Source organism: Haliaeetus albicilla, chromosome 26, assembly GCF_947461875.1.
Source record: "Haliaeetus albicilla chromosome 26, bHalAlb1.1, whole genome shotgun sequence".
NCBI classification, from domain to species: Eukaryota; Metazoa; Chordata; class Aves; order Accipitriformes; family Accipitridae; genus Haliaeetus; species Haliaeetus albicilla.
Window position 1 is genome coordinate 4,678,369 of NC_091508.1, and position 25,521 is coordinate 4,703,889.

The window sequence follows — 25,521 nt, forward strand, 5'->3', positions numbered from 1 at the left end:
TTGTTGATGGGTCTGATGTGGCTACATGATAGCAGGCTTTTTGCCATTATATCTGAGATTATTTTGGTTCTCTATTGCAAATTCTCTGAAAATAAAGCTAGAAAAAACCCATAATAATAGCTGAAGAAATCAATTTCTGGCTTCCTAAACAGGCTTGCATGATTGCATTCTTCACTTCCTGTCCCAGCTTCCCATGTTCTGTTCTTGCATATTGTTATTTCCTTTTTTCTTTTTTTTTTTTTTTTTGATCATCACTGCATTGATCAACTCTGGAAAGAATTAATGACTGACACCCTTGTGCTTTGGGTCATTTCCGAGATGTCAAAAGTGTTGGTGTGGGGACCATACCATTAAGGTCTGAAATGATACACAACAGGAAAGACAAATGGTTAACATAATAAGCTTCAATATACAAATTCAACTCCTTATTTAGCCTGTTTGACTCTTTGAAAGCACCTAAAACTTTGTATGCCTAAATTCCTCACAATGCCATACAGAGTGAAAGTTCTGAGGGCCTCAGATCCTTATGTAATAGAAGTTAAATAACTAAATAGACAGGCTTACTGGTATGTATTTCTTTCTGCCTACAAAGCTGAAGAAGATCTACTATAATATGATATGATGAATTTGAGCATGTTTCTAGGGTCAGTTTATCTCTATGGATGGCATCAGTCCTCTGTCACAAAATGTAAAAATGTAACTGCCTGATTTAAAATAAAGACAGAAGAAATATTCTCAAATCTTTCTAAATTTGTAACATCTTACAGGTATTTTCCTTGTGTGCAAATGATGGAGATTTGCTAGTAACCTGAACTGTCTACTATGAAGGAAGAATTATCTTAAGACCCAGTTTAGACTGGCATGTTTGGTAGTTAAATTTGGAAAGCATCAGTAGCCCATCCAATCTACTTCTGTTATGCTCAGCTGTGGAACCACATTCAGGAATGGTCTAACTTACGTACAAGCAGCCTCTGGACATGTGGGACATTGCAAACCTGGCCATGTCTTCAGATAAGCCTGACAGAGGCACCTAGTTAGTGACCCAGTTTTATATTGGCTGTTGAATAGTGGTATAGACATGTATCTGGCTAATGTCTCACAGGTCCTCCCAGCTTATCTTTCATTCAATGGTAGCAGGAAATAAAATTGCAGCATTCTAGGAAATGGGCTTGTCAGATGGACAGGGCACAGCTCACAGAATGTAAAAGGACAGGAGTTTTTTCTAAGACTGAGGCTATTAGTCAATACCTTCCATTCCAGTTCCTCTGTACATCTCCTCTGTCCTTCTACAGGACGTCTAGTTAAAACTCACTCTAAATCTAAACATTCTCTGCAGCCTATGCTGAAATAGTTATTTGTTTCTTCTTTGTCTCACTTCAAAAGCAGTGAACGCTAAGAGGACCATTTTCATCTCTAATAGGGAGCAATCTAATATCCATATGACTAATGCCTGGGCACCTTCATCTGTTACCTGCTGTTCACTGCAAAGAGCTCTTGCCCTAAGTGCCCTAAGAGCACTATAAGAATGGAACAATCATATAATAAATTATACTGTGGAGATTCTGCTGAAGTCATCATAGTACTATGCCATCAAGTGCCTTCCAGTAGCAGTTTTGCAAATTCGGTAAAATTTGCCAAATGCCTAAGAAGCCAGGGAGACTTGAGCAAAAGATTAAAAGGACAATGTTTTATTAGTCACTATGTAAACCATCCAGTTCTGCTCCATGTCTTGAAAGACCCACAGAAAGCAAAATGGGAAAGTAAACTGCATTTTGGATATAGTACAAACCACAGACCAAGGAGTCTCCTGCTAGACAAAGTGAAGTTGACTCATTCATACCTTTCCTCTTCCTCTGGAAATCACTGAAACATGAGAACATTTTTGGAACAAATGATTGTGTCTAACTCCTCCAAGTACAAAGAATCAGCAAAGTGTTGTTGAATGAAGAACCTAAAGAAACACAAAACCCAGCTTACCAACCCTATTCACTTCGCATTAGTAGTACAAAATTTTATTAATTCTATTCACTTTAGAATACCTGTTCAATTGTTCTCAACTTCCTGCCTAACTTTCCTCCCATGCCTAGCAATCGCAAATATTAATTACCAGAAAGGAAAACTAAGCAATAAAAGGCAAGATCCTGGCAACCGTGACTAGCCCAAGATTAGCACATAGAGGAACTTCTCTCCAAAGTGAGAGATTGCTTTAAATTAGTCTGCTCCTGTTCTTGTTAGGGAACTGAAAAGAATTTCAAATTAAGAATAAAGCAAAAAGCTGTAAAAATCAATATCCGAGTAGCTTTGTAATCAGATAACCTATTATGTGCTAAGGGCATTCCCTCCAAGCCTGTGATGCCTGCTTACTCCCTTGGGCTACTGCCCTTCATGCTCTTCTGCATCCACGAATCTTCAGCTGTGAGATCCTTGAGGATTTATTCCGCTCTATTTGCCAACAATCACACTTCCAGCATTTCTGCATTTCACCATGATTGCAAAGCTGCCAGCAATGCAGTGACAGAAAACCAGGCCAGCTTTCTTCAGGACCCACACTAACTGCCAGCATGTGAGGGTTTTGCAGCACCTAACAACAGAGTCTGAGTTAGGAGGCCAGATCCTGTACATTCGGCAGAGGGAAAAAGGCACCTTCAGAAGATATTTCCAATCAGCAGGACCTAACTGGATGCTCTGAACTGCCTGCTAGAGGAACTTCCATCTCACCTATGGGTGCAGCATCCTTGTAATTTCAACACTTAACATAGGCAGTATGGTTATGCCCCATTGTATCTGGCATTAGAAGTACACACCAATTTTCCATTGGATCTCTGAGACCACTTCAGTGTAGCTAAATACAAACTCATCCAGTATTTCCAAGCTGTTTTACAGCTAGCGTAAAGATGTCACTCACAGTTGGTTCACTTGGAAAGCACTATTAAGGCATCCACTGCAGGAGAAACACACACAAGTGTTTGGGGTAGAACTTGCCTTTTTTGTTCTGTTTGTTGCCAGCTAGTGACATTCATGTCTGCTTTCAACCTCTGCTAGCAGAGAGATCCTTTTGCACCAGTGAGGGCAAAACCAGGCCCCCTGAACTACAGCAGTGACTAGTGTTCTTTCAAGATAGCATATAGCTACAAATACCTGTGAAGTTCAGTGTATCCCTTCTAAAAGCGTGCCCATCCCAAGAACACAGGGGAAAAAAAAAGGCAGATGTAATGTTTTGCTTTTTTATGGCTGCTGTTAACCCAAAGAGCTTTGCAAACTGTAAACGTACACAGGAACTGTCAACAATACTATAACATACAACTATTTCATACCACACAAAGATTGGCTAACAGTGCGAGACCTCAGCCTTGATTATTGTAGTGAATGTTTAAGTTACGATACTGCTGAGAGATCCTGAACAGCACATGTGGAAGAAACAGCATGCCTGAGAGGGATTAGCAGGCAGACATGGAGCTATCTCTTAAACCTTTCACAGCCTGCCCAGTCCTCTTAAGAGGAAACCCTCCTTTTGGGCCAAAACACAAGAAATAAAACTCTTTCCAAGGGTGTCCATTCAGTCATGTTTGGCCAAAAAAGATAATGAAATGATACTTGGGAATTTGGGGACAAGAAGAAATCACCTTCCTGGAAGGTAATCAAGAATATAAAGGAATGAATGTCTTACAAGGAAGAGCATTCAGGTAACATGATGTTGGATTGTCATCTCTTACACTTATACAACTCTGTACAGATCTACCACTGCACCCATAGGACACTCCCTGTGCTCCAGGGCAGCTTCTATATAATCACTGGATTCTTCGGCATGGCCTTTCAGGGATAATTACTCAATGCAATGAACCCTGCAGCAAGCATGCAAAGAGAGTGAAACGACACTGAGGCACGCTGAGCATTATGCTGACTAGCTGTGGACAGGACATAGTATGACTATTGGGCATATTCCTCTTCATTATTAGAATGATAATTTTTTCTTTCAAACAAAAATTGCAGTGCATCCTCTTTCCTCCCACCCCAGACTCATCAAACATTTTCCTCACACTCAAAGGACATACCAAAGCAACACCAGCTGGCTCAAAGAAGCCTGCCTTCCTTCCTTCCCCCAGCTCAGTGAGGCCATTTCCCAACTCCAAGCACATCACAGCAGCTTCCCTGGGCTCAGAGCTGAGAGGCAAGGCCTTCTTCCATCCTTCCTGCAGCCCTTTCTCCGGCAACCCAGCTCCTGCATGCAAACCACCCTACAGCCACCATCTTGAGGCACTACTTCAGCCTGTGAGGAAGAGCAGCAGGGCAAGATGGAGGCCCTCTTCACCAGCCAATCAGAGGTGACCCAAAGCAATAGCCATCCAATCGGAACCCATGTTGGGACATCCCAGCTTCCCTCAGCCAGTCAGCTTCCAGCACTCACCAGCAGCCAGGCCCCAAGGGCGGGCAGAGCAATTCCCTCAGGCAGCAAAATGGCGGGATGGGGATGGAGGGGAAGATGAGCACCAAGATGTCCAGGCCCTTCTCCACAGAGCTGAAGAGCAGCAGATGCACCCAGATGTCCCCCAGGCTGGAGGCTGAGCTGCCCTCATGGAGGGCAGGAAAGCTCACTGGCTACCTAGGCGTTTCTGAGCAGTGCTAAAACCACTGCCTGCCCTCACTGCTCCATGTCACTGCTGCCACTTGACTGAAAAGAGCAGAAGGTCTGAAAAACAGAGCCAAAGCTTGTTCTTGGTTTATAAATTTTTATTAGCTGGATAGTGTACACAGTACTTACAATTGCATCTATTAAAGACCAAAATACACTTGAAAAAATGCATCATATAAAAAAAATTATAAACTTTTAACTATATACAAACTTTGCCTTACATTACATTAATCTCAGTACCCTCCCACACCCATTCACAAAGAAAAGATCCCCCCCCTCCCCCCCTTTTAACATGCAAGGCCTTAAAGCCATTTAGCATCACTTGAGGACCATTTTCCACATCCCATTCTTTACACTCATATAAAACTGGTTTTTGATCGGTTCGCCGCTCCAGTGCTCTCTGGGTCAATCGACCACGTTTCTCCCCGAGCCTCTTCTTTTAGCCTCATCCGTTCTTTTATGCACTCCTAAAGTGGAGTTTTTGCTCAAATGTATCCAATCCACAAAGAATTCTCATTTAATTACCAGAGAGGTTTGAACTTGATGACATCTCCAATTTAACAAATTTACCCAGGAAAAGAAAGCAGACTTTTTTGGTAACGTGGTGCTGACCAATAACTCCAATCTCGCCAAGCAAACACTACTTTTAGAAGTGATACACATAACCCAAAGCAAATGAAAAAAATATGACAGTAGCACTCAGGCTTTCACATCACTATTTAAAGTATTAACGATAAGACTTCCTATATAACACAAATCCATAGGTCTTAATACACATTCTACAACAACGGATTGGAGAACCTATATATGAAGGGCTTACTGGGAAAAACATTCTAGCTGTTTTGAAGAAGTTTACAAGTTCTTCAAGGAGTCATTACTCATTAAAAAAAACCCAACAAACCTATGTCAGAGCAATAATCTTGCTTCCCTAACTTCCAACTCTCAGAGGGGGTTCTCCAGGACAGAGATTAGCCATCAGCTGAAGAGCAGAAACGTTATAGAGAGGCTGTCTTACTCCAGCACAGAAATATTCCTCCAGTACATGAATACTGCACTGACAAAATGTACAGATGCTCTAAAAAAAATATTTACAATAATGCTGCAAATTAATCTAAAGCAAATTTTGTGTTATTCCTTCACTAAAAGAGAGCTACATATTTCCTGAAATGGGTGACCTCACAAGAAATGCTAGGTGAGGATTTCATAGTCGCCAACTGAAGAAAATAAGCACCATGCTCTAATTGGCCAAGTATTTTAAGGCAGAAGCAACCAAAGGCACCAAAGATGCCATCAATGCAATGGAGGTAAACAAATGCCTTTTAAATCATTAGAAAAAAAATCCTAATGTAAGATTTGTGAACAGAGCATTAGATTACTAATATAACTTCAGACAAAATCGAAAGAAAGATTTATTTGCATGTCAAGAACTAGGCCACCTCCTCCCATAGCTGCAGGTGTCACTGTGTGTCAAACAACTTCTTTCTCAGCTTTAGTTCACCATGTCAGCTGTGGTAAGGGTAAGAACATGGAACTAAAAATTCAGAAAAATGAACTGAACTCCATATAGAAAATCCAGCTGCCTACCTACAAATAACAAATCTGCATTTTTTTCTTTGTTCTTTCACTGGCTACATACCTCCCCACAGGTGGTGGACCTAAACATTGTCATCCTTAGTATCTAGACAGGCATAGCCTTCCTCCAAGATTGTCTGCTGGCAATCTAGAATCTGACATTTCTCCACATTTCTGCTCCCTCCTCTTGCATTCCTTCCCATCTTCTCATACTCTTAGGTCTAGTATTTTTTTTCTTTTATCCAAAGTAAACAGAATTTTCCAGGCTCTGTCTTTTTGTATCCTCCCAGTCTTCTACAACCTGCTAATTTGTCCTCCATTTTGCATTTAGTCATAAGCTTTCAGTAAATGCTAAAAACATAGCGGGGAGATAATATGGGTTGTATTTTCAAGTTGCATTTACTTTTTTTGTCACTTGAAAACAGAGTTCACTGAATTTAAACCAGTCTCACCCATCCTTGGCTGCTTTCCTCAAAAACACCTCAGCCTCTGCAACTTTACCTACTCACGTTCATAATCACCTCCCTCAGTGACAATGCCTGGCAATATTTCCAATCCCATGCTTAACTGCCATGATGCAGTTTTATGTTTTAACTACAGAACACAAAAATTGGAAGAGATGGGACTACAGCAGGCTGGTGATATGATACACAGAGCATCTGTAAAACTCATTCAAGATGGGAGGAGACAAGCATGGAAAGATGCAAGTATCACCTGTTAAAATGTTATGAACTACAGCTTCCATCACCAAATTTCAGAGTAGTAAGAATGGAGCAAGCTTAAAATCTGTAATGAGCTATGGAACTAGAGATAAAGATATGTTTTGTCGAGATACTCAGCCAGAAGCCAGCTATAGGTCATGAAAAAATAATTTTTTTTAAAATGTAAGTACTCCTCCTTCATTAAGTGCTACTTTTTTTTTTTTTTTTTAATTTAAAGAGGATAGTCTATAAAAAGCCTGAAAGGTTCATCGGTTCATCAATACCTGCCTTCATTTGTTTAACAATCCTTCAGTTGCATCAGGGTAAGATGAGTTGCCCTGTGCTTCTGCTGTCATGAATGATCCCTCACTCTGTGTAGAATGAAAGAATTGTAGAACTGATTTAGAACAGACATCAAGAAACACCGTCACAAAGAGGGTCAAGTGCTATCGCTCTGAGATTGCAGATTTTGTGTCTTCTGCAGGAACCATGCACTGGACTGGCAGGTTAGAAGGAAGATTTTTTTTTTAAAAAAAAAAAAAAAAAAAAATCATCCTTTGGAAGGGACTCACTCAAAACTTTTAATCCTTTTTATGCTAGCATCAACTTTTCTTCCAAAGCAACAACTACTGGCAGTAAACACACTAAAAACCACCCAGAGATTGCTTTTACTAATTAAATCCTTATCCCCACAACACCCTCTCCCGTCTTACTTCTTGGAACCGATACACAATATATCAAGTCCTGTAATAATCTTGAAATATTTCTATCATTTTGACTGGATGGCGGAACTTTTCCCAGAGAAGAGCTTGCTGTTTACATATTTTACAAGGTGGAACTTAAAACAATCCCCTTTCAGTTTCTGCCAGTTTCAGAAGTGCAGATGCAACAACAGGGAACAGTTCAGTTGACAATAAAGTCCAAAGGTGTAAGGAGTGAATGTAAATAACAAGTCTCTGCTGGGAAAACAAAGTACTGTGGTATAGCCACGTCAGTGCTGGTTGCTATAAACTGGATTATGTCTCTGTACAGAAGGGCCATAACTCCAAGAGGTCTTTGCTGGCCCTGCTTCAGCGTGCCAGAGTTATTGCTGATCACTGAGTCAGTGGCACACTCTCACCCATGGCCAATCTTAATGCAAGAGATGTTTAAAAGAAGAAGAAAAAGGCATGAGCAGTCAGACTCTGAAATCCTTGTGCTGGATCAGAACAATATACCAATAAAGTCGTTAAGTTTCTATCTGTTGAGTCAACTGCAGTTAAAATCTTGACCACATACTGAAAATGTGGTGTGTGTTCTGTAGAAAAGGATAGGCTGTGATATGGTGATTGTCCCATTGAAAGACTCGCTTGATACACTGGAAAGGTAGGACAGACTTGCAGAAGGGACGGGAATTCTATTCAGTTATTTTTTTTCTTTAAGCAGTGGTTAGGAGACTCTGATCATCTGTGTCATTGCTTCTTCATTGGCCTGAGTTGGATCCTACAGATACAAAATACATACCATGTTGTAACTTCAACATTTTTCCGTAACAGCAGAGAGATTCACACACAGCTATCAAGAGGAGATACTCCTGCCTCCTCCCTTGATCTCTAAACATACCATATTTTTCCTGAGTTTTACAGGCCAGTGTAGAGAATGGGATATATAAATCTTAATAGTTTCTAGTAATGTGTTGTTTCTGGTAATAGGGAAGACCTAGTACAGGTCTAGGATTTGGGAAGGATTCTACTTCAGGATAAGAAATATTCTTCTGCTAAAGCTACAGGACTGCTTTAAAGCACTAATCAACAACAGAATTTGGTAATTCTACCCTGTTGTGTCCCTTCCTTGGAAAACCTGTCTTGTACTTTTAATGTAAATCAATATGCAGCTAAGAATCAGATATTCACATTTGTTAACTTTCCATCAGGTGGTGTCTCTACCTTTAATTCATGTCCTAAAAAAGTACTTCTGGTATGCAACCAGAAAGCCTGCAAAGACTGTATTTCTTAGGACAAAAAAATACATTCTCTGTTTGTAAAACAAAGTGAGTACATTTCTATCAATATTACTATGATTTAATTACTCAAGGCAAATAGACACTTGCTCTCTATGAGAAGTGAGACAGAAGGTTTCTTTACAATGCCTGAAACATAAATTCAAAGGCAGAGCGGGACAAAGGTCAGCAGCCTAGCCCAAAAAAGAACAAACAAAATAGTACAAAGACACCTCTGAAGTGTATTCTGAAGAACTGAAAGTGGCAGTTGTCCAAAGAACAGATAAAATTCTACTTACCTGCATATGAGGGCTGTCTTTTTCCTTTGGTGAGAAGAAACGTCCACCTTCTCCCCGCTTCCTGGCCATGGCATGACGATGCCGAGATTCATGCAAGTATTTCTGCAACAATATGAAGGTGGTAATGAGAGACTAGCCTTCTATTTCAAATTCAGTACTTTCAGTAGGGAAAATTCCTGACCACTAGCCAATCCCCATCCTTCCCCTTTGCCTGAGGAGAAAGTGTTTACAGTAAATGCCCATTTGCAATACAGCTACATACAAATTCAACAATTAAAGGCATGCAAAGGAAACAGGACTGCCACCAAGGGACTTAAAAAAATTGTTCTGATGTAGCTCATGGGGGAAAAAAAAAAAAATAAAAAAAAAAATTGAAGAATACTTTAAGATTCTAGTCCCCATTTTCCAGCACAGGTGGTTTTCTGTGCCTTTCTCATAGAGCAACCCTGTATTAGATCTGAGTTATATTCTCACCCTTCTTTCTTTGGGAATTTTTCCCTCCGCTTCAAGCTTAGCACGTGCCTGCCTTCTCTTAAGGATCCGGTGATACTGCTTGGCATTTACATAGAGGGGCTCTTCTTCCAGCATCTCTGCTCCAGGCAAAGGTATTCTCTGGATAGCTGGTACTGATCCAGCTCCAGGTACCATCTGTAAAGAGAGTATGTTTTTAGTACTTGTAGCTCAGAACACAAAGTAAATGCAAAAAAGTAGTTTAAAAAAAAACTTTAAAAGGGAAAGTGTTTGGGTTTTGTTCAGATAATGCATCTACTTAAATAAAAAGGAGTAATAAAGTTGTTCTCAAACTGCAGAACAGACTTAAATCAATTACTTGTAAGTCGTGCTTCTTTTTTTCTGACAATGGTACAATTTCAATACAATATACAATTCTATGACCATGTTACTGCTTCTTGTACAATTAAGCATACAGGACATGCCCATTGCTTCCCTTTCTTTTTGGTTATCACTTATTTAATTTATATGATAATTTCAGATAATTTTTGTAAGCAAATATTACTTGTAGAGCTGCTGACATCTAGTGGGGACTAACAATAAAATTCAAGTTAAAAGGCCTCACTACAAAGAAATAAGAATTGGCAGAAAAAGCCCTCATGAATCAAAGAAACAAATACTAAGGGATCCTCAAGAAAAGCATTAGTTGATTCAATCTTTTTAAACCTCTGCTTATCAGTTAACAGCTTATTTTGAACTTCCGTTTCTAGATTTCTGAACTCAATAATCTACTGTGGGAAAGTACAGAGTACATAGATCACAATAGGACACAGACCATTAAAACTGAAAACTTATATTGTTTAAACTTTAAACTAATGGTAGCTACTGAGAAGACTGACCATATTAAGGTAACATGAATCTCAGACAACAGTTTGTGTACTGACATCTTAAACGTCAATCTTTATAAATATCAATGGAAAGTTAAATACATACCATAACCATTCCACCTGAATTGACAACATTTCCAGCAACTGGCAATGTCACCGTGACAGTCCCTTGTCCACTACTGGTTGTATTGGTGTTGGCTCCCGTTTGGACAATTTGTGCTCCAGCCAAACTGGCTGCTGGAATGGTGATCATGCCTGTAACAGGGACTGTAACTTTAAGAAAATAAAACACACACACAAAAAAAAAAAAAAAACCAAAACCAAAAACACGCACACAAAAAGAAGGGAACACCATTAGTCCCACTTCTGTTTTTTACTCATTCATCCTTCCATAACATGCAAAAAGATTCAGAAAAGTATTGTAAGTTATTAAATAAATTCCATCACCTGGTCCTTATACTTCCTATTTTTTGCATTTGTATCTGCACAAGTAATCCCAGTGTCAGATAAGAGATCATATACTCTAAGGTGTAAAAGCAAACTTAAGCGTTTCTTTTGTAATAGCCCTTGCCAAAGAAAAGAGCCATTTTTTATTTTTCTGGGGAAAGAACCACAGACTGAATTCCTGTATAGTAACATAAACATCTCTTCTTCCATTCTCTATGCCAACAATTCTTATCACAGCACTCACAGCACTACCAGCATTGCAACTCAATGTTTTCTTTGACAATAATTACAAGGCAATAAAAACCTATCGAAGAGATATTGAGAAGTCCTGACTTTCACACCAAAGCTCATACCTTGTTGGAGAATGGTTCCATCAGCATTAACTGGCTGATAGACTATGGTCTGGCCTTCAGCTGCTTGTGCTACCTGTTGTCCTTGAACTGCTATTTGTTGCTGGGTCTAAACAAAACAAAGAACACAGTAACTTTACAAATTGCTTATTTTTCAAATTCTACAATTCCTGCATTAACACATGGTGCTTAAGGTGTTTCAGGCACCTATTTCTTTTGCTTTATTACCAGCATCAAGAAATAGGATGGAGCACAAACCAATTGAACTGTAGATAAAATACCTAAAGCACATATAACACACTTTTTCTTACAGCGTAGTATTTAATATTGAAAGAAACAAGTTCTAGGTTTCCTATCTCACTATGAATACGTATAAAGGAAGAACTACTCTGCTGAGAAATTTAATTTTGGTCCTAAACAAAAGAATCAGCAGAAAACCCAGGTATGACTAGACTACTTCACAAAATGGCGCAAGTATGAAATTAGCAACACTTCATGTTTTCAAATTTCAACAAATAGACAAAAACAACCATGAACCAATAAAATACAGAAACACAATGGATAAAAACATGCAATCTATTTATTCTGCCCCAGAGTTATGTATGAAAACACTACAAAAATACGAAATTCATTCTCAAGTTCTCCTCAATATTAATAATTCCTCCTTTTTTTTTTTTTTTTCCCTTTTTTTACTTAACCACACCTTAAGTCATTTGTCAAGTTTCTCTTCCTATTTCTCTCAAGAAAACCCTTTCATGCTGGTGCAGTTACCTGTGTCTGGCCAGCAGTAACTGCAGTCTGTGGCTGCTGTATAATGATCTGCTGGGTCTGGCCCTGCTGCCCCTGTACCTGCACAGCCTGCCCACCTTGAATCTGAATCTGACCTGGCTGGACCAACTGAATCTGTGGAAGAAAGAGTCAGAAAGGAACATTAACTATGCCTCTTATTTCTCCCTCCTTGGCCTCAGCATTACCAGATCATCTCTGAGGATGATTTACCGTTGCAAAGAAAAAGAAAGCACTGATTCTTCTCTTTTTCCATTTTAAAATGAAGAGTTTTAATTTATTCCTCCCTGTGACACAGCAGTCACAAACATACAGAATAGAGGAAACATAACATGCTAGTGTCATTATGCCCTAGCAGTTCTCCACTGCTTACACAATAAAAGGGTCAAAAGAAATAAATTATTCACACGAAACTAGGAATAATACTACTCAGGTGAAAGAAAAAAGAGGACTGATTTAAGATATCTGTAGAGTGTTAATTATGCAGCATACAGAAGTACTCTTGGATACACATAAAAGTTGTTTTCAGCTTTGCAGAAAAGTCTTTCCACCAATGTGGAACATTTCTTAGATTAAAAAAGAGGAACTGGAATATGGCTTGAAGCTTGTGCTTAAAAACCCAGTTATGGATTTTCCTCCAACAACCAGACTGTAGAGAACCTAACACAAAATATATTGTTTTTCAACAAAAGAAATTTTAAATAAACACTAAATAAACCTCTCAAAACACCAAGACATCATATGCCTTCCTGGACTGTGCTGAACTTGATTCCTAAATCGCATTCTCAAATCACTAGAACACTTTCATTATGCCACTGTTAAGAGTTCTTCCCCTTTGCTCTTGAGGAACACACTTTCAGCACCTGTTTAAATTTAAAAACTGTCTTTTAGACAATTATTTCAAAATAATTGCTTCTAATAAAATCCATCTTCTATACCTCCTACAGTATTACCTTCTGTGCAATGGAAATGTTTAAATTCACCTTCAGCCATCACATATTAGATTAACTCAAGCACAAGAGCTATTTTCAAGAAGCTTTCTTAAATAAATAAATTGTCTTTCTGAGCCATAAATTGAGTAGGCATCAGACCACCAATTGTACTGCAAGGGCCAGTTAAAATAAAAAACCCCTAAACAAACAAAAAAACCCAAACCAACTCCAGCTGTATTTTAATGGACTTCATTTAAAAGGTTTGCACCATCCCATAAAACACAAAAATCAAATACACAAAGAATTTTCATTGCATCCTTAACATGCAGCTCACTGCCAGATCCATAGCTGGAGAACGACCGCCTTTGCCCAGTTTATTTTAAGAGTGCTGAGGCAAACGTACTATCTGACAAGGTGAGAACATCAGCGTTCGTTCTCTGCAATTTATCTTAAAATAAAATTAGGGTTATCTCACCTGCTGCAGTCCCTGAGTTCCAGAAACTGGGACTTGCATGATTGTCTGGCCCTGACCCCCAGGCACAGCCTGCACCATGATCGGCTGGCCAGTTGATGTGATCAGCTGACCTCCGCTTACTTGTACCATTAGTGGTTGACCCTGGACCTAGGAAACAGGAGAAAAAACAAACAGAACAATGAAAAAGTCTGGTGACATGAAGCCAGAAACTGAGGTGGCTACCACGTGAGGCTAAATGCTTACCTATTTTAATGCGGTGACCAGAGAAACTAAGCAACAGTCACTAACCTGGGTTTATAATCAGCATCAAGTATCTTTAGTTTCTAAAAAATTTTCCATGATGTGCTACTGCGTTTAGTAAATTATCTTTTTCTGTTGCAGTCTAACCAAAACTTCCAAGTCTAATTGCAATAAAGCATGAAAAGCATGGCTAGATTTTCCAGACACGATAACCATCTTCGTGCACAGCCCGAGAGCAAAGTGTAATAAAAGAAACTTCATTATCCACATCACTATTACTAATCTTTAATTGGGGTTCCTAATGAGAAAAAGCTCTAAATAAGCTATTCTGACAGAGAGATTCTGAGGTAGCTTCAACTCTGTCCAATTACATGCTTATAACATTTTCATTTCCTAACGAATATATAGCATGAGATGGTCTTAGAGAATCCTTTCACGGTTATTAAGTGAAATTATAAATGTAACAACAGAAAATGTAGTTCAGTAAGGAAGAGTGAAAGAAAATAAGCAGTAGCCACTTCTTCGCCGAATAAGGCTTACAGTGGATTTATAAATTTGGCATAAGAGTCTCTGGACCCTTGGACCAGGTGTATCTCTGATCACTAGGGAAAAGGCCAATGAAAAGAAAAGCAAGGGGAAAACCTCTCTGTTTAAGCACCCTCACCTGCTGAGTCCCCAGACTCCCCAAAATATATCTTTAAAAACACCATACCTCCACAGCTTAAATGTGAAATGGGTCTTACGAACTAGGTAATCACTCTTTACCATGCTCTGAGTTGTTTAGAAACAAGAGCAACACAACATGATAAAAAGTCACCAAGTTCTTGGGTTTTCTACTTGTAAATTTTCAAGAATATGCAATAGCAAATGCTCACTCTTCAACCACTGTAAAATACCAAGCTAAACATCAGTACAGATTTTCAGCACATACTGAACTACCTAAAAAAAGCTTCACTTTGCATAGTTGAAATATCTTAGTGAATTATATGCTAACACATCCACGGAAACAACCACAGTTGTACCTCAGTGATCAATGCCCTACATAGAATATTGTGACTTTACAGGTCACCTAATACCCTTGCGATACTGTTCTGTTCCTCAACCTTGTAACTACTGCACACAAGTCCCTAACAAAAATCGGCAGTATTTGTTTTGAATTACAACAGAGAGAGATAAGCATGCTCATTTCAGCCGCAGAGAAGCACAGTCAGCAGTACAATATCCAATAAGCAGAAAGAAAAATGATGCATTCCAGGATTCTTGTTAATGTATTAGAGCAAGAAAAAAAAAGGGGGGGGGGGACACGACATGTAACAATGACCAGGAGGCCACAGTGACCCAAGCAACTCAAGTCAGCCAGCTTTTCATATTTTAACTCTGAACATAAAAAATGCTGTGTTCAATTTTACACCTGGCAAGACGATTCTAGCCTCTTAGAACTCTCCTCCTCTGAAGAATTAAAAAACAAACAAAACCAAAATACTGAGTGAAAAGCACACCACTAAACTGCTATGGCCATCCAGGGTTTATCAACTCCTTCAAAAGCCTCCTATGTGAGCTAATGAAATGAAGTTTGGAAGACAGAAAATACTTGACATTGAAACAAATCAGGGTTTGAAATAACCTTGCATTTCTATCCAATTTGCGATCTATTTACTGTTAGGATACATACTTCTCCTGGGTTTCCCTGTGTTGTTCACATGTAAATAAGAAATCGGATCTCTCAATCTCACAGAGGCCAATATTGTCCTCAGGTGCCCTTTTTAATCACAGATGAAAAAGGCTCACTCTTCAAGCTCATGGGTCATCCACCTCCTCTCTGTCTTTGTTTCATATAGTGAAGACACAGAACTACTCACAGTGGATATCAGGAATCTAATCTCCTTGAAACTACGGAAATCTTTGGGTTATATCTCTTGACTGTTACTTCCTCATCTTGGTGGGTTTTCCTTTTAAGTCTCATTTCAACCACTATTCACTTTCAGAATTACAGCAGCAGGAATTCATGAATGCATCAGGGTTTCTGGCATGCGCCTGAGATCCAAAGAAAAGCTATAACCTCATGCTCTTCATGGAAAACCCTACAGCTAGCATAAAGCACAGATACTACTGCTAACAAATCTTCCTGTTCCTATTTCAAACCCTGGAAAAAACACAGCATTAGATATGTGGCAATGGTGAGAGTCATGCAGTGCTCACAAACACAATTAGAGAGATCACCACTACCTGGAGGGTCTGGACTTGCTGGCCTGAGGCGGATGCCACCTGGGCCTCAGTCTGCAACTGGACAGCAGTGACACCACCCTGCTGCTGGGAATAGGAACAGGAATAGCTTGAAACATGGAAATGCACAGCTCTGACAAGAGATGACGACACTTTGCTGGAAGAGGGTGAATTTAAAATTCATACACACTGCTCTTGGAACATAAGCAATGTGAATATGTTTAGCAAACCTAAGAATGGAATACCAACAAAACTGCATGTGATACTGACAGGCTTCAATATCCCAAACAAAAATCACTTACAAAGAACAGGAGAGGTTATTTTGCAGAATTTAAAATCTCAGCTTCACTGTTTTAGACTGCTACTTTTCTGCTTAATGTTTCCTTTCACTGTGCAGGTTTCTTCCTGTGAAGGGGTTCCAGACTTTTGTCAGACTTGTTAGTTACAATAAAGGCCATAAATTCTTTTCTGCACAGAACAGCAGCACAGATGACTACAGTCTAAGCTTCATCTATGTCACCCCTGCATCAATGTCTTCCCACTACTGACCTTGAAGGACAATCTTGAGAGGTTGCAAAAGCAGTTAAATCTAAAAGCCTTTTCTATCTTTAGCCTCTTCAGTAAGAGTCCCAAAATAATCTGCATTAACTGTGTTAGCATTTGGGAGATGAAGGACATCTCTCTACTAAAAGCTGTACTACAACGGGCCTGTTAAAAAAAATTACTTCAGAAAAACATTTCATGTCAAATACAACACGGGCTTTAAGAGCATGTACTGAAAATGAAACAAGCCAAAGTATGTTTTTACCTCCCTTCTACCTACAAAGTGTCAATAAAACCAAATATATCTTTGGTTATCTGCTGGAAGCAGTTTTTGGTAAATCTTAATATATAATTTTTTTAACCTCACGTGCAATCTTGTTCTGACTGAAAAAGTCAACTAAATTCAATGGAAGAAGCTGGTCCCTGCTATCAAACACTCAAAACAGGCTGATGACAAAGCAAAGCATATCTCACTGAAAACATAATCCAGTGGCTCATTCATTTGCATGACCAACTAAGAAACTCCTCTTGCCTTGAAACAGAACAAACGTAAGATGCAACAAAAAATTCAGCTGCAGCACAGCTCATCTGAAAATGCATTACTATATCTGAATGGGTGAAGCTTAACAACAGTAAAAATCTATAAACCCTTAAAAAACCCAGCCCTACTCATCTGCACATTATAACATGAACTAGAAACTTCTTTCTGAAATGGGTGAATTCATCCAAAGCTACATGTTTTGTTGCAGTTCCTGTACTGTGTGTTCATTTTGATTCACCTGTAGTTCTAAAACAAAGGATCTCAATAAATACTTATTTTGAGAAAGCTGAAGAAAGCCCCTATGGGCTTGAACAAAACCTATTTCAATTTGGCGGGGGGGGGGGGGGGGGGGGGGGGGGGGGGCACAGATCTACATTGTTCCTTGTGGACAACTGACCATTTCTATTAATATTCTCTTTCCTCCATTGTCAGAGACGATTTGTGACTTTCCTCATGTCACTACCAGTTTGCAAACTCCCTACTACACTGAAATTTGGTAACTTGTATATCTGCAATTTTATTAATTTAATTTTATAATAAGTATTTTTTTAAAAACATATTTAGTCTGACTTCAAGCCTAGTCAGACCACTGACCACTGATCAGGTGACAGAAGTCAGATAAATACCTATCCAGAGAGTATCACGAAGCATCTTGCTGGTTCTGTGAAACTCTGAGAAGTACAGTCAGTTCTGTAACTCAGCATTGGCAACGCCAGCTCACCCGTTATCACTTTCCATACCTGCTGCTGAATCTGTCCAGCCTGCACAACGATTTGCTCTGTGGAACTGTTACTATTCGCTGTGTACTGCTCCATAGCGCTTCAGTTCCAATACGGTAAAAGGCACACCTCAGTCTGGGTATCTGGCAAGACAAGTTAAAAAAGCATGTAATTATTGTCCCAAGATTTGAAGATTTGTATTCTCTTACAATAGCTGAAAAGCAAACCATCCACTGACACTGAGGTCAGAATCACACAGTAAGAGCCACTGTTTAATCAAGGACATACCTCCTTCCTAATGTCACCTTACTTTCAATTAAGTAGCAAAACTAGAATTGTAATTTCAAGAACATATAACTTGACTGAGAAGTATTTCAATCTGAATTCTGTCATTATCTTCAGTGAATCAAATAGTAGCTATGATCCTGTTTCTCTTCCTGTTTTACCCCTCCAGTCTGCATATTCTGGGCTACAGACAGTTGCCTACACCATATATTGGTGGCGGAGAGGGATGAGAGGGGTGTAATCACTAAAAAAAACCCCTCACAAAATACAAAGTTGAGGTGTAAAACCAAACTACATGTCACGAATTCAACAAAGCTAAGTGAAATTGTCTCTCCTTCCCCAACTACGCAGCGCTCCCTCTGCGTATCTCTTCTCTTCCTACTTTCATATATTTTGAAAATACCCAGCAGACTTCTCCCTGCCTCCATCCTTTTACTGCCTCTCATTTCTTGGACCCTTGCCTACACATATGAAGAACACACTATTGAAAAAAAATACTCAGTTCCATTACTTCCTTCTCCTTCCCAGTTCTTCTCTTCTCAGGTGATCAACAAGGGAAGAATTCTTACTATTACTTTTAATGAGGTATTTGACTTATGCTATGACTGAACAAGTACCTCCGACATTAGTGAAAAAGCAGCCTGTAACTTTAATCTGCAGTCTAAAGCAACAAAAATCCAGGCTCCTTCAGTTTTCATAGAAATGTACACAAAATTTATTCACAGCTTAAACTAACTGTAACAGTTGCTGTAGTTACTACTGTAATGACACCTCTCATGCTTCCTGCTCTTTAACTTTAAAACATCCTTTGTACTTCAGTGTCTTGCATTTATCTTAAGAACACTTCATTTTTTCATCAATGTACTCCTCACCATGGCCTAAGAAGACACACAATGATTTTACATTTTGTTGTTTTCTTGCACATTAACACCAAATGTCGCTTACCTACAAAAATAAACGATTAACTGGTATGTATCATGACAGACCAGAAGCATGCTCATTACAGGGGGCATAATACTCAACCATAATAACGTAAGAACCTTCTCAGTCCCTGTCAGATCTTTTGTTCAGAATAAGGATGTAATGATGCTAACCCTGGAGATCACAAAGATAATCTGAGTCACAGCACTGAAAGGCACTACATTTTACTGCAATTTGAATTCTATCCTTGGCCCGTTTACTAACAGTTTTTCACAGCCTGCCAGAATAAAAGAAGATAAATATTCTTTCTGAAGATGATACTGCCTCCTAAGGTTCTCATTTCAATTTTGCACTGCATACTTAATTTCTGCCCTTAATGCCTGCGGGCCTGTCAGAAAACAGCTCCCACATTTCATTCTTCAGGGAAGTATTTCAACAGCAAGCACAGGATGCCAGTAAACTGTATTTGCCAAAAGTTCTCTGGCTTCCTTAATGCCACAACCAATAATCAAGCACAGGAGTACTTCTACTCGGCCATGCTTCTTCACAGACCCCGGTACCTGTCTTGTTTACGTAAAATATTAGCAGCATTGTAATCCTAGCTCTCTGCACCAGCTGTGGCTAGCCAAAGTTACAAACAGAAGATTTTATACGCGCTTGATCATAGTCTCCAAGGGATGACTTCATTCCCTTCATTAAAACCCAGAGCAACAGTGTTACTGTATCAAAGTTAAATTTTAAAGATTGGTCATCTACTTCAATGGCACGCTCCTCCTACAGCTGATCTCACCAGTGAGCCCCTCCTCAGTCCGCCCTTGTCTGCACTGAAAATGACTTAGTGTTCTAGTTCTATCAGCATATATTCATATATATATAGACACACACACATATATATAAGGCTGTAGAAGCTACATCAACAACAGTTCCTTCAGCAAATAAGCTATGCTAAGAACAAACTAGCATGATAAACCATGCTAGGACTTGAGCTAGCTTGAAAGCATCGGTTTTAAATGCGTGGCATCCTGAAGCAATGTTACTAAATTGGCAGAAGTTTCTAGGGCAGACCCTGTCAATCTACCCACACGATCGTTGTCCTCTACCGACACCAGCAGAGGACAGAGACCCGCGTGAAGCCGAAGGCAGGATTTAACTAAAGAGCAGCACAAACAGGCCACAGTCCTCCCTCCCACTGTTCTGCAGTACAACACATGTGGAACCCAGATTTTGTTTCCCACCTCCTCATCAAACATGCAAGTCAGGGAGTTCTCCCAGGGACGTTTTTATTTTATTGCAGAAAGCCTCGGACCTGGGGACCTTCTCGGCGGGCAGAGCCCCCGCGCTGTGCTCAGGCGGACGAGGCAATGCCCTGCAGCTCAGGGACGAGAAAGCGAGGCGGCCCCGGGGGCCCCCCTCGCTCCCGCAAAAAGGGCAGTTTCTCCTCACGGAGGAGCACGTGGCTGGCGACATTTGGCGTCCAGGTGCCTTGAGGGGAGGCGGGAGGGGGAGCGCACACACCCGCTTCACCGGCACGCTGGCAGCCCCGGAGAAGAGGAAGAGAGCGGGGGGGGGGCAGCAACCTGCTCTCGGCGCCTTCCCCCCCACCTCCCCCGGGCAAGGCGGGGACGAGGAGGAGGAGGGGGCGGAGGAGGAGGGGCGGCCCGGGCTGCCCGCGGCCCATCTGTCAGCAGGGCCGGCGGGGAGGCTCGCCCGCCCCGCTCCCCCCCCTCCCGCCCGCCCGGTGGAGGGCGGAGCCCTGCCGGCTCCCGTCCCAGCGGCCCCGCACGGGCAAGGCCTGTCCCCGCCAAGGGAGGCCGGGCCCGCCGCGCGCCTCCCCTCAGCGGTCCAGGCCGCGGCCTCGCCTTTTCTCCTCCACCGCTGCCGCCCTCGGCCCCGCGCCCGCACCTCCCGGTACGCTCCGTCCCGGGCCCGCTCCGTCCCGGGGCCCGGCGGCCCCGGCCCCTCTCCTCCCGGTGCGGGTCCCCCCCCCCCGCCCGCCCCGGGAGGAGCCGGGCCCCGTCCCCTCGCCTCCCCCCCAGTGCCCGGCCGGCCGGCCCCGGCCCTGCGAGCGGCCTCCTGACTGGTCACTCGGCCCCGCCAATCCCGGCGCTGGGGCCGGCGCTCGGGGGCTCCATATTGGCTGCTCGCACTCACCGTGCCTCGCTCCCCCGGTTCGGGTCCCGCGCTGATTGGCTCCGCTACCGGTCCCCGAAACCCAATCAGCGCCTCCACTCAGCCGCCGCGCAAAATGGCGCCCAACCCCGAACAAAGGCAAGGGAGGGGGCGGGCGCGGGCGGCGCAGGCGCACGGCGGCGCCCGCCCCGGGTGGCCCCGCCTCCCTCCTCGCGGCCCTTAGCGCCGGGCACCGCCCGCCCGCCCGCGCCCTGCCCACCCGCGGCAACTGCGCCTGCGCCCCAGGCAGTGCGCGCGCCTCGTAGGGCGGCCGCGGCCGGCAATGCGCAAGCGCCGGCTGCGGCCCCACCCCCTTTCTCCTCTTACCCTAGGCTCCGCCTCCGAGCGCCTTGCGCATGCGCCGGCGCCACGGCGGGTTGGCCTTCGGAATGTTCTCGGCGAGTATCATAGAGAGGGCGTTCCTCCCGCCCGCCTAGAGAGGCGAGCGCCGGCGGCCATGTTTAGGTGACGATAAGGCCGCCGTGGTGCAGCGGAGGAAGGGTTGGGTTGGCCGATGTGGGGAGCGCTGGGGAGGTTCTTCGTGGTGCAGGCCCCGGCCCGGCGGATCGTTCTTCACACCGTGCCCGCGGGTGTGGCCAGCTGAGGGGTTTCCTGAAGGGGCAGGGGTGATTTGGAGGAGGATGGAAGGCCCGTGGGTGCCAGTTGGGTGATGAGCCTGGGCTGAGGCCTCCTTGCACCTCCTGGGCTGGAGCTGTGGGGCTGCAGCGGGAAAGCTTGCGCCACACTCTTCGGGGGTACTGGCCACCTCCTTTTCTGCTTTCAGGGGGTGTCTCGATTGTCGCGGCTGTCCCATAGATGAAGTAGGCTTAGCCTTGCATGTTCTGGCACACCAGCTTACTGCCTAGTTTGGGGTTCCTGATAACTCTGTTCTTCTCTCTGTCATCTTTCCAGCTGCAGGAGTCTTCACCATAGCCCGTGTTACCATGGCCACCCACTTCTCCAAGGATCAGGAGGAGAGAGTGCGTAGAAAATGGGTTATGTGGGCTACTGCTGTGATGTGTGTCTCAGTAAAGAGGCCTTCCTGTTATTGGAGGCCCAGTAACGTGGCAGCTGGCTGTACTATCTACCTTTTTGGAGGAAAGTGGCTGACACTGCTAAATTTCTTGCGCTTTTGTGCTTATGTCAATGATGCAGATACTGTACAACAGCACAGAGCTTACCTACTTAACTAAATATCCAGCACTGACACACCAATAGTATGCTGAAGATGTGCACTAATCCAGCTGTACTCTCTGTTATGCAGTTTTCCTTTTTAAGCATTGATTTTGTAAAATTAACTGCTGAGCTGGCATGTGGTACTTATAGCTGATCTTGTAGAAAAGATAGATAGTTACCTGTATATTGGGTTCATATTTCATGCCAACTCATCTACTTGTGAACTGCATCTTAAACTCAGTATCTTACGCGCTTTCGTCTACAGGCTTGCCAGACTGCCTGTTATCTTAGTATTGTAGTATCTGAGTCTGCACTCTTAGCTTATTTTCATTTGCCCTTCTGTTTGTGCTCTTTTCCAGATCAAATGTGTTAAGGGGGACCTTTTCTCATGCCCGCAGACGGACTCATTGGCTCATTGCATCAGCGAGGACTGTCGCATGGGTGCAGGCATAGCCGTTCTTTTTAAGAAAAAGTTTGGAGGCGTACAAGAGCTGTTGGATCAACGTGAGTGATACACGTGGGGTGGACATGCAGGAGCTGAAGGGAAAACCTTGATTTCCAGCAATAAGGGTATTCCAAGCTACTTGGGGTGTAGGGGGAATTATGTAGTGGAATGTAACTGTTTCAAAAATACCTTCTTAATTTCTTCACTTTAGAAAAGAAGACTGGGGAGGTGGCAGTTCTCCAAAGAGAGGATCGATACATTTACTACCTGGTAAGAGTGGGACATCACTTAGGCACTTGCCTGTGACTAAACTATATTAGGTATGATGATGAGGACTTTAATAGTTGTGAATTTTTTTAGTATGTTCCTCTAAATAAGAGGTGTGAGATGTATTACTCAAATATTGCTAGTTGAGGAGAAGCCAAGCTGTCTTGTGTATGTATATTTAAACTCCAAATGGACAGAACTAGCTGCTAAATTACACTATTTTACGCTGTGAAACATGGTTCTTATTCTGAGTCTTTTTCTCTTCACAGTAGCAAGTCTGGGTGTGGAGTTTCAGAGTGTAGTGGAATATGTTTTTTAAAAAAGAAAGTAGTTTGCAGTGATCATGCCAAAGGCACAACTGACCTTTTACATTTATACTTAGATTACGAAGAAGAAAGTTTCTCACAAACCAACATACGAGAATATGCGAAAGAGTTTAGAAGCCATGAAAGCTCACTGTCTAAACAATGGAGTTACTGACATTTCCATGCCTAGGTAAGAAAAACAGTTACTGCGATGTAAATACTTGAGTGTTTCTTGCATAGAAGGATGTTTGAGAGATGATCCCCTGCTGTGAAATAAGAGTTCAAGTATCCACTTCTCTTCAACTCTTCTGTCCCATTGTGCAAATGAAATTTGCGTTTCCCAGTGCATTTAAATGATAGCAAAACATAAGGCTTGGCTGTTTCCTTATTTTAACTGTATATGTTGATTTGAGGTGAGCTCAGTTAGTGCCACATAAAACTGTAGCTGCTTGAAGTGCTAGTTGTTCATAGCATGCTCCAAAAGAGGCCATTACAGCTGTTTTGATATCTTATTTTCCAGGATTGGATGTGGACTTGACCGCCTGGATTGGAATAAAGTTTCAGCAATACTTGGGGAAGTGTTTGAAGACACAGATATAAAGATCACAGTTTACACTCTGTGAGCAAAAGAGTTTAAAGAGAACCCCATTTCCCTTGCTTTCAGGAGTGGAAACCTGTTAATTGGTGAGGGGGGAAACTGCATGCTGAGCACATTCTTCGTTTGAGTGTAGCTCACTCTTGTGTTGGCAGTGGCTTTTCACAACAACAACAACAAAGCTCCAGAGCAGCTAATTTGGGATGTAGTGTTCAGGGAGCCTGTAAAGAAGGCAGAGGTGTTGTGGTAACCCTCTGGGAGTGCCCCGTCAATCCGTCCCAGGAAGCCACCAGATGTCACTGGTCCTCCACGGAGCACCTGCTTGCACTAGAGCTTCTACTTAAGGCTGACAGTTCCTGTGCAGAGTGAAATTGGAGCTGTCTGTTGCTTAGGTATTTGTTGGTTTGTAGTTACTGTTGATAATGGTGAGCTGTGGAGCCCTGACACTTTTTTTTTTTTCCAAAGTTTTGCAATGTTCATATCTGGCATACAGTTTAGTTACTCTGTTCGTTACAGGATTAAAAATTTAATTTCTACCTTCTGGCCATAAATACAATTTTTTGTTATGAGACTGTACTCGCTAAGAATCATGCTGTCAACATTAAATAAATAGCTCTTCAGTACTCTGCTGTCAGATCAGAGCATGGTCATTTTGAAAAACACGTCTGTATGTGTTGTGGCTGTATTCTAGAGGAAACCTGGGTTTTGAAGGGGAATGGTGGAGATGTGTAAAGACACCTTGTGTGCATTTTATGCCGCATAGCCTGCAGAACTCAGTTTTCTGAGAATCCACACGTGTGAATGACTGATGTGCCATCAAAAGTCATAGCATGGAGTTTAAGGTTTGTTTTTCATATTTCTTTTTTTACTGCATTTGTAGTTTAGCTCTTATATGTAGGTTGGTGTTTGATGTCACCAATAGCAAAAGCAAATCAGTAACACACTTAGTTCATCAGATCATTGGTAAACACTTGGTTTTTGAAAGTTTGGTTCCAATACTGAACTATGATATATTCTGCATTTCCTTTATGTTTGGTTTTTCCCACCCTCCCATAATAACAAATCTTTTTGACTTCTCTCATATTGAATGCCCAGAAAAATGCCAGATACGTTGAATAAATCTAAAAGATGGGACATAACAGTTGAGAAGTTTGTACCATAACATAGGGTTCCTAATTGGTTTTCACTATGAATTGAACGCATGGAGTGTTTTCTGTTCTTAGCATCGTGGATTAATCTGTATTGTATGGTTTCTTTGCTGATGCAGATCTGCAAATCCTGTTTGTGTCTTTAAGAGCTTCATATTATTACTCTCCCTGTTTGTTGACCATCCTTTGTAAACTTGTTTCTGGTGGCTAATTGCTGTGGCTAAATACACAACTGGAAAAAAAATAAACTCAGTAAGACAAATAGGAACTTGGAGTATTGAGCTGATCCAGAGTGGGCATCAAGACTGCTCATTAATTTAGTCCTTACACTTATTTATGTTTGTTTTTTAAATCGAGTGGCAAAGAGATGAAATCCACAGTGGCGCTCAGCAAAGGTGTTCTCATTGCCGCTTGTTTTTTTCTGCCTTGAAAATTTA

The 25,521-nt window shown here is 41.9% G+C and overlaps 2 protein-coding genes across 28 annotated transcripts; one reads left to right on the top strand and one right to left on the bottom strand.

Annotated features, from left to right (window-relative positions):
- Nucleotides 1–4,707: 4,707 nt before the first annotated feature.
- NFYA (nuclear transcription factor Y subunit alpha) lies at nt 4,708–21,288 on the bottom strand. Of its 22 annotated transcripts, none has more exons than XM_069771601.1 (10): nt 21,131–21,288; nt 17,795–17,916; nt 15,971–16,057; nt 13,508–13,654; nt 12,086–12,217; nt 11,318–11,423; nt 10,624–10,784; nt 9,655–9,828; nt 9,181–9,282; nt 4,708–8,385 (listed from the first exon to the last, which is right to left on the bottom strand). In XM_069771601.1, exons 2-10 carry the CDS (start codon nt 17,867–17,869, stop codon nt 8,332–8,334), a joined length of 1,038 nt encoding a protein of 345 aa, XP_069627702.1. In that variant the 5' UTR covers nt 17,870–17,916; nt 21,131–21,288; the 3' UTR covers nt 4,708–8,331. The 22 variants fall into 22 exon arrangements, with proteins under 22 accessions (XP_069627702.1, XP_069627698.1, XP_069627691.1 ...); XM_069771597.1 differs by having other exon boundaries at nt 10,624–10,790; nt 15,974–16,057; nt 21,131–21,280; XM_069771590.1 differs by having other exon boundaries at nt 10,624–10,790; nt 21,131–21,280.
- Nucleotides 20,731–24,559, top strand: OARD1 (O-acyl-ADP-ribose deacylase 1). Of its 6 annotated transcripts, none has more exons than XM_069771620.1 (6): nt 20,731–20,887; nt 22,061–22,128; nt 22,684–22,828; nt 22,981–23,039; nt 23,419–23,531; nt 23,862–24,559. In XM_069771620.1, exons 2-6 carry the CDS (start codon nt 22,093–22,095, stop codon nt 23,962–23,964), a joined length of 456 nt encoding a protein of 151 aa, XP_069627721.1. In that variant the 5' UTR covers nt 20,731–20,887; nt 22,061–22,092; the 3' UTR covers nt 23,965–24,559. The 6 variants fall into 6 exon arrangements, with proteins under 6 accessions (XP_069627721.1, XP_069627717.1, XP_069627719.1 ...); XM_069771616.1 differs by lacking the exon at nt 20,731–20,887 and adding an exon at nt 21,417–21,546; XM_069771618.1 differs by lacking the exon at nt 20,731–20,887 and adding an exon at nt 21,524–21,613.
- Nucleotides 24,560–25,521: the final 962 nt, after the last annotated feature.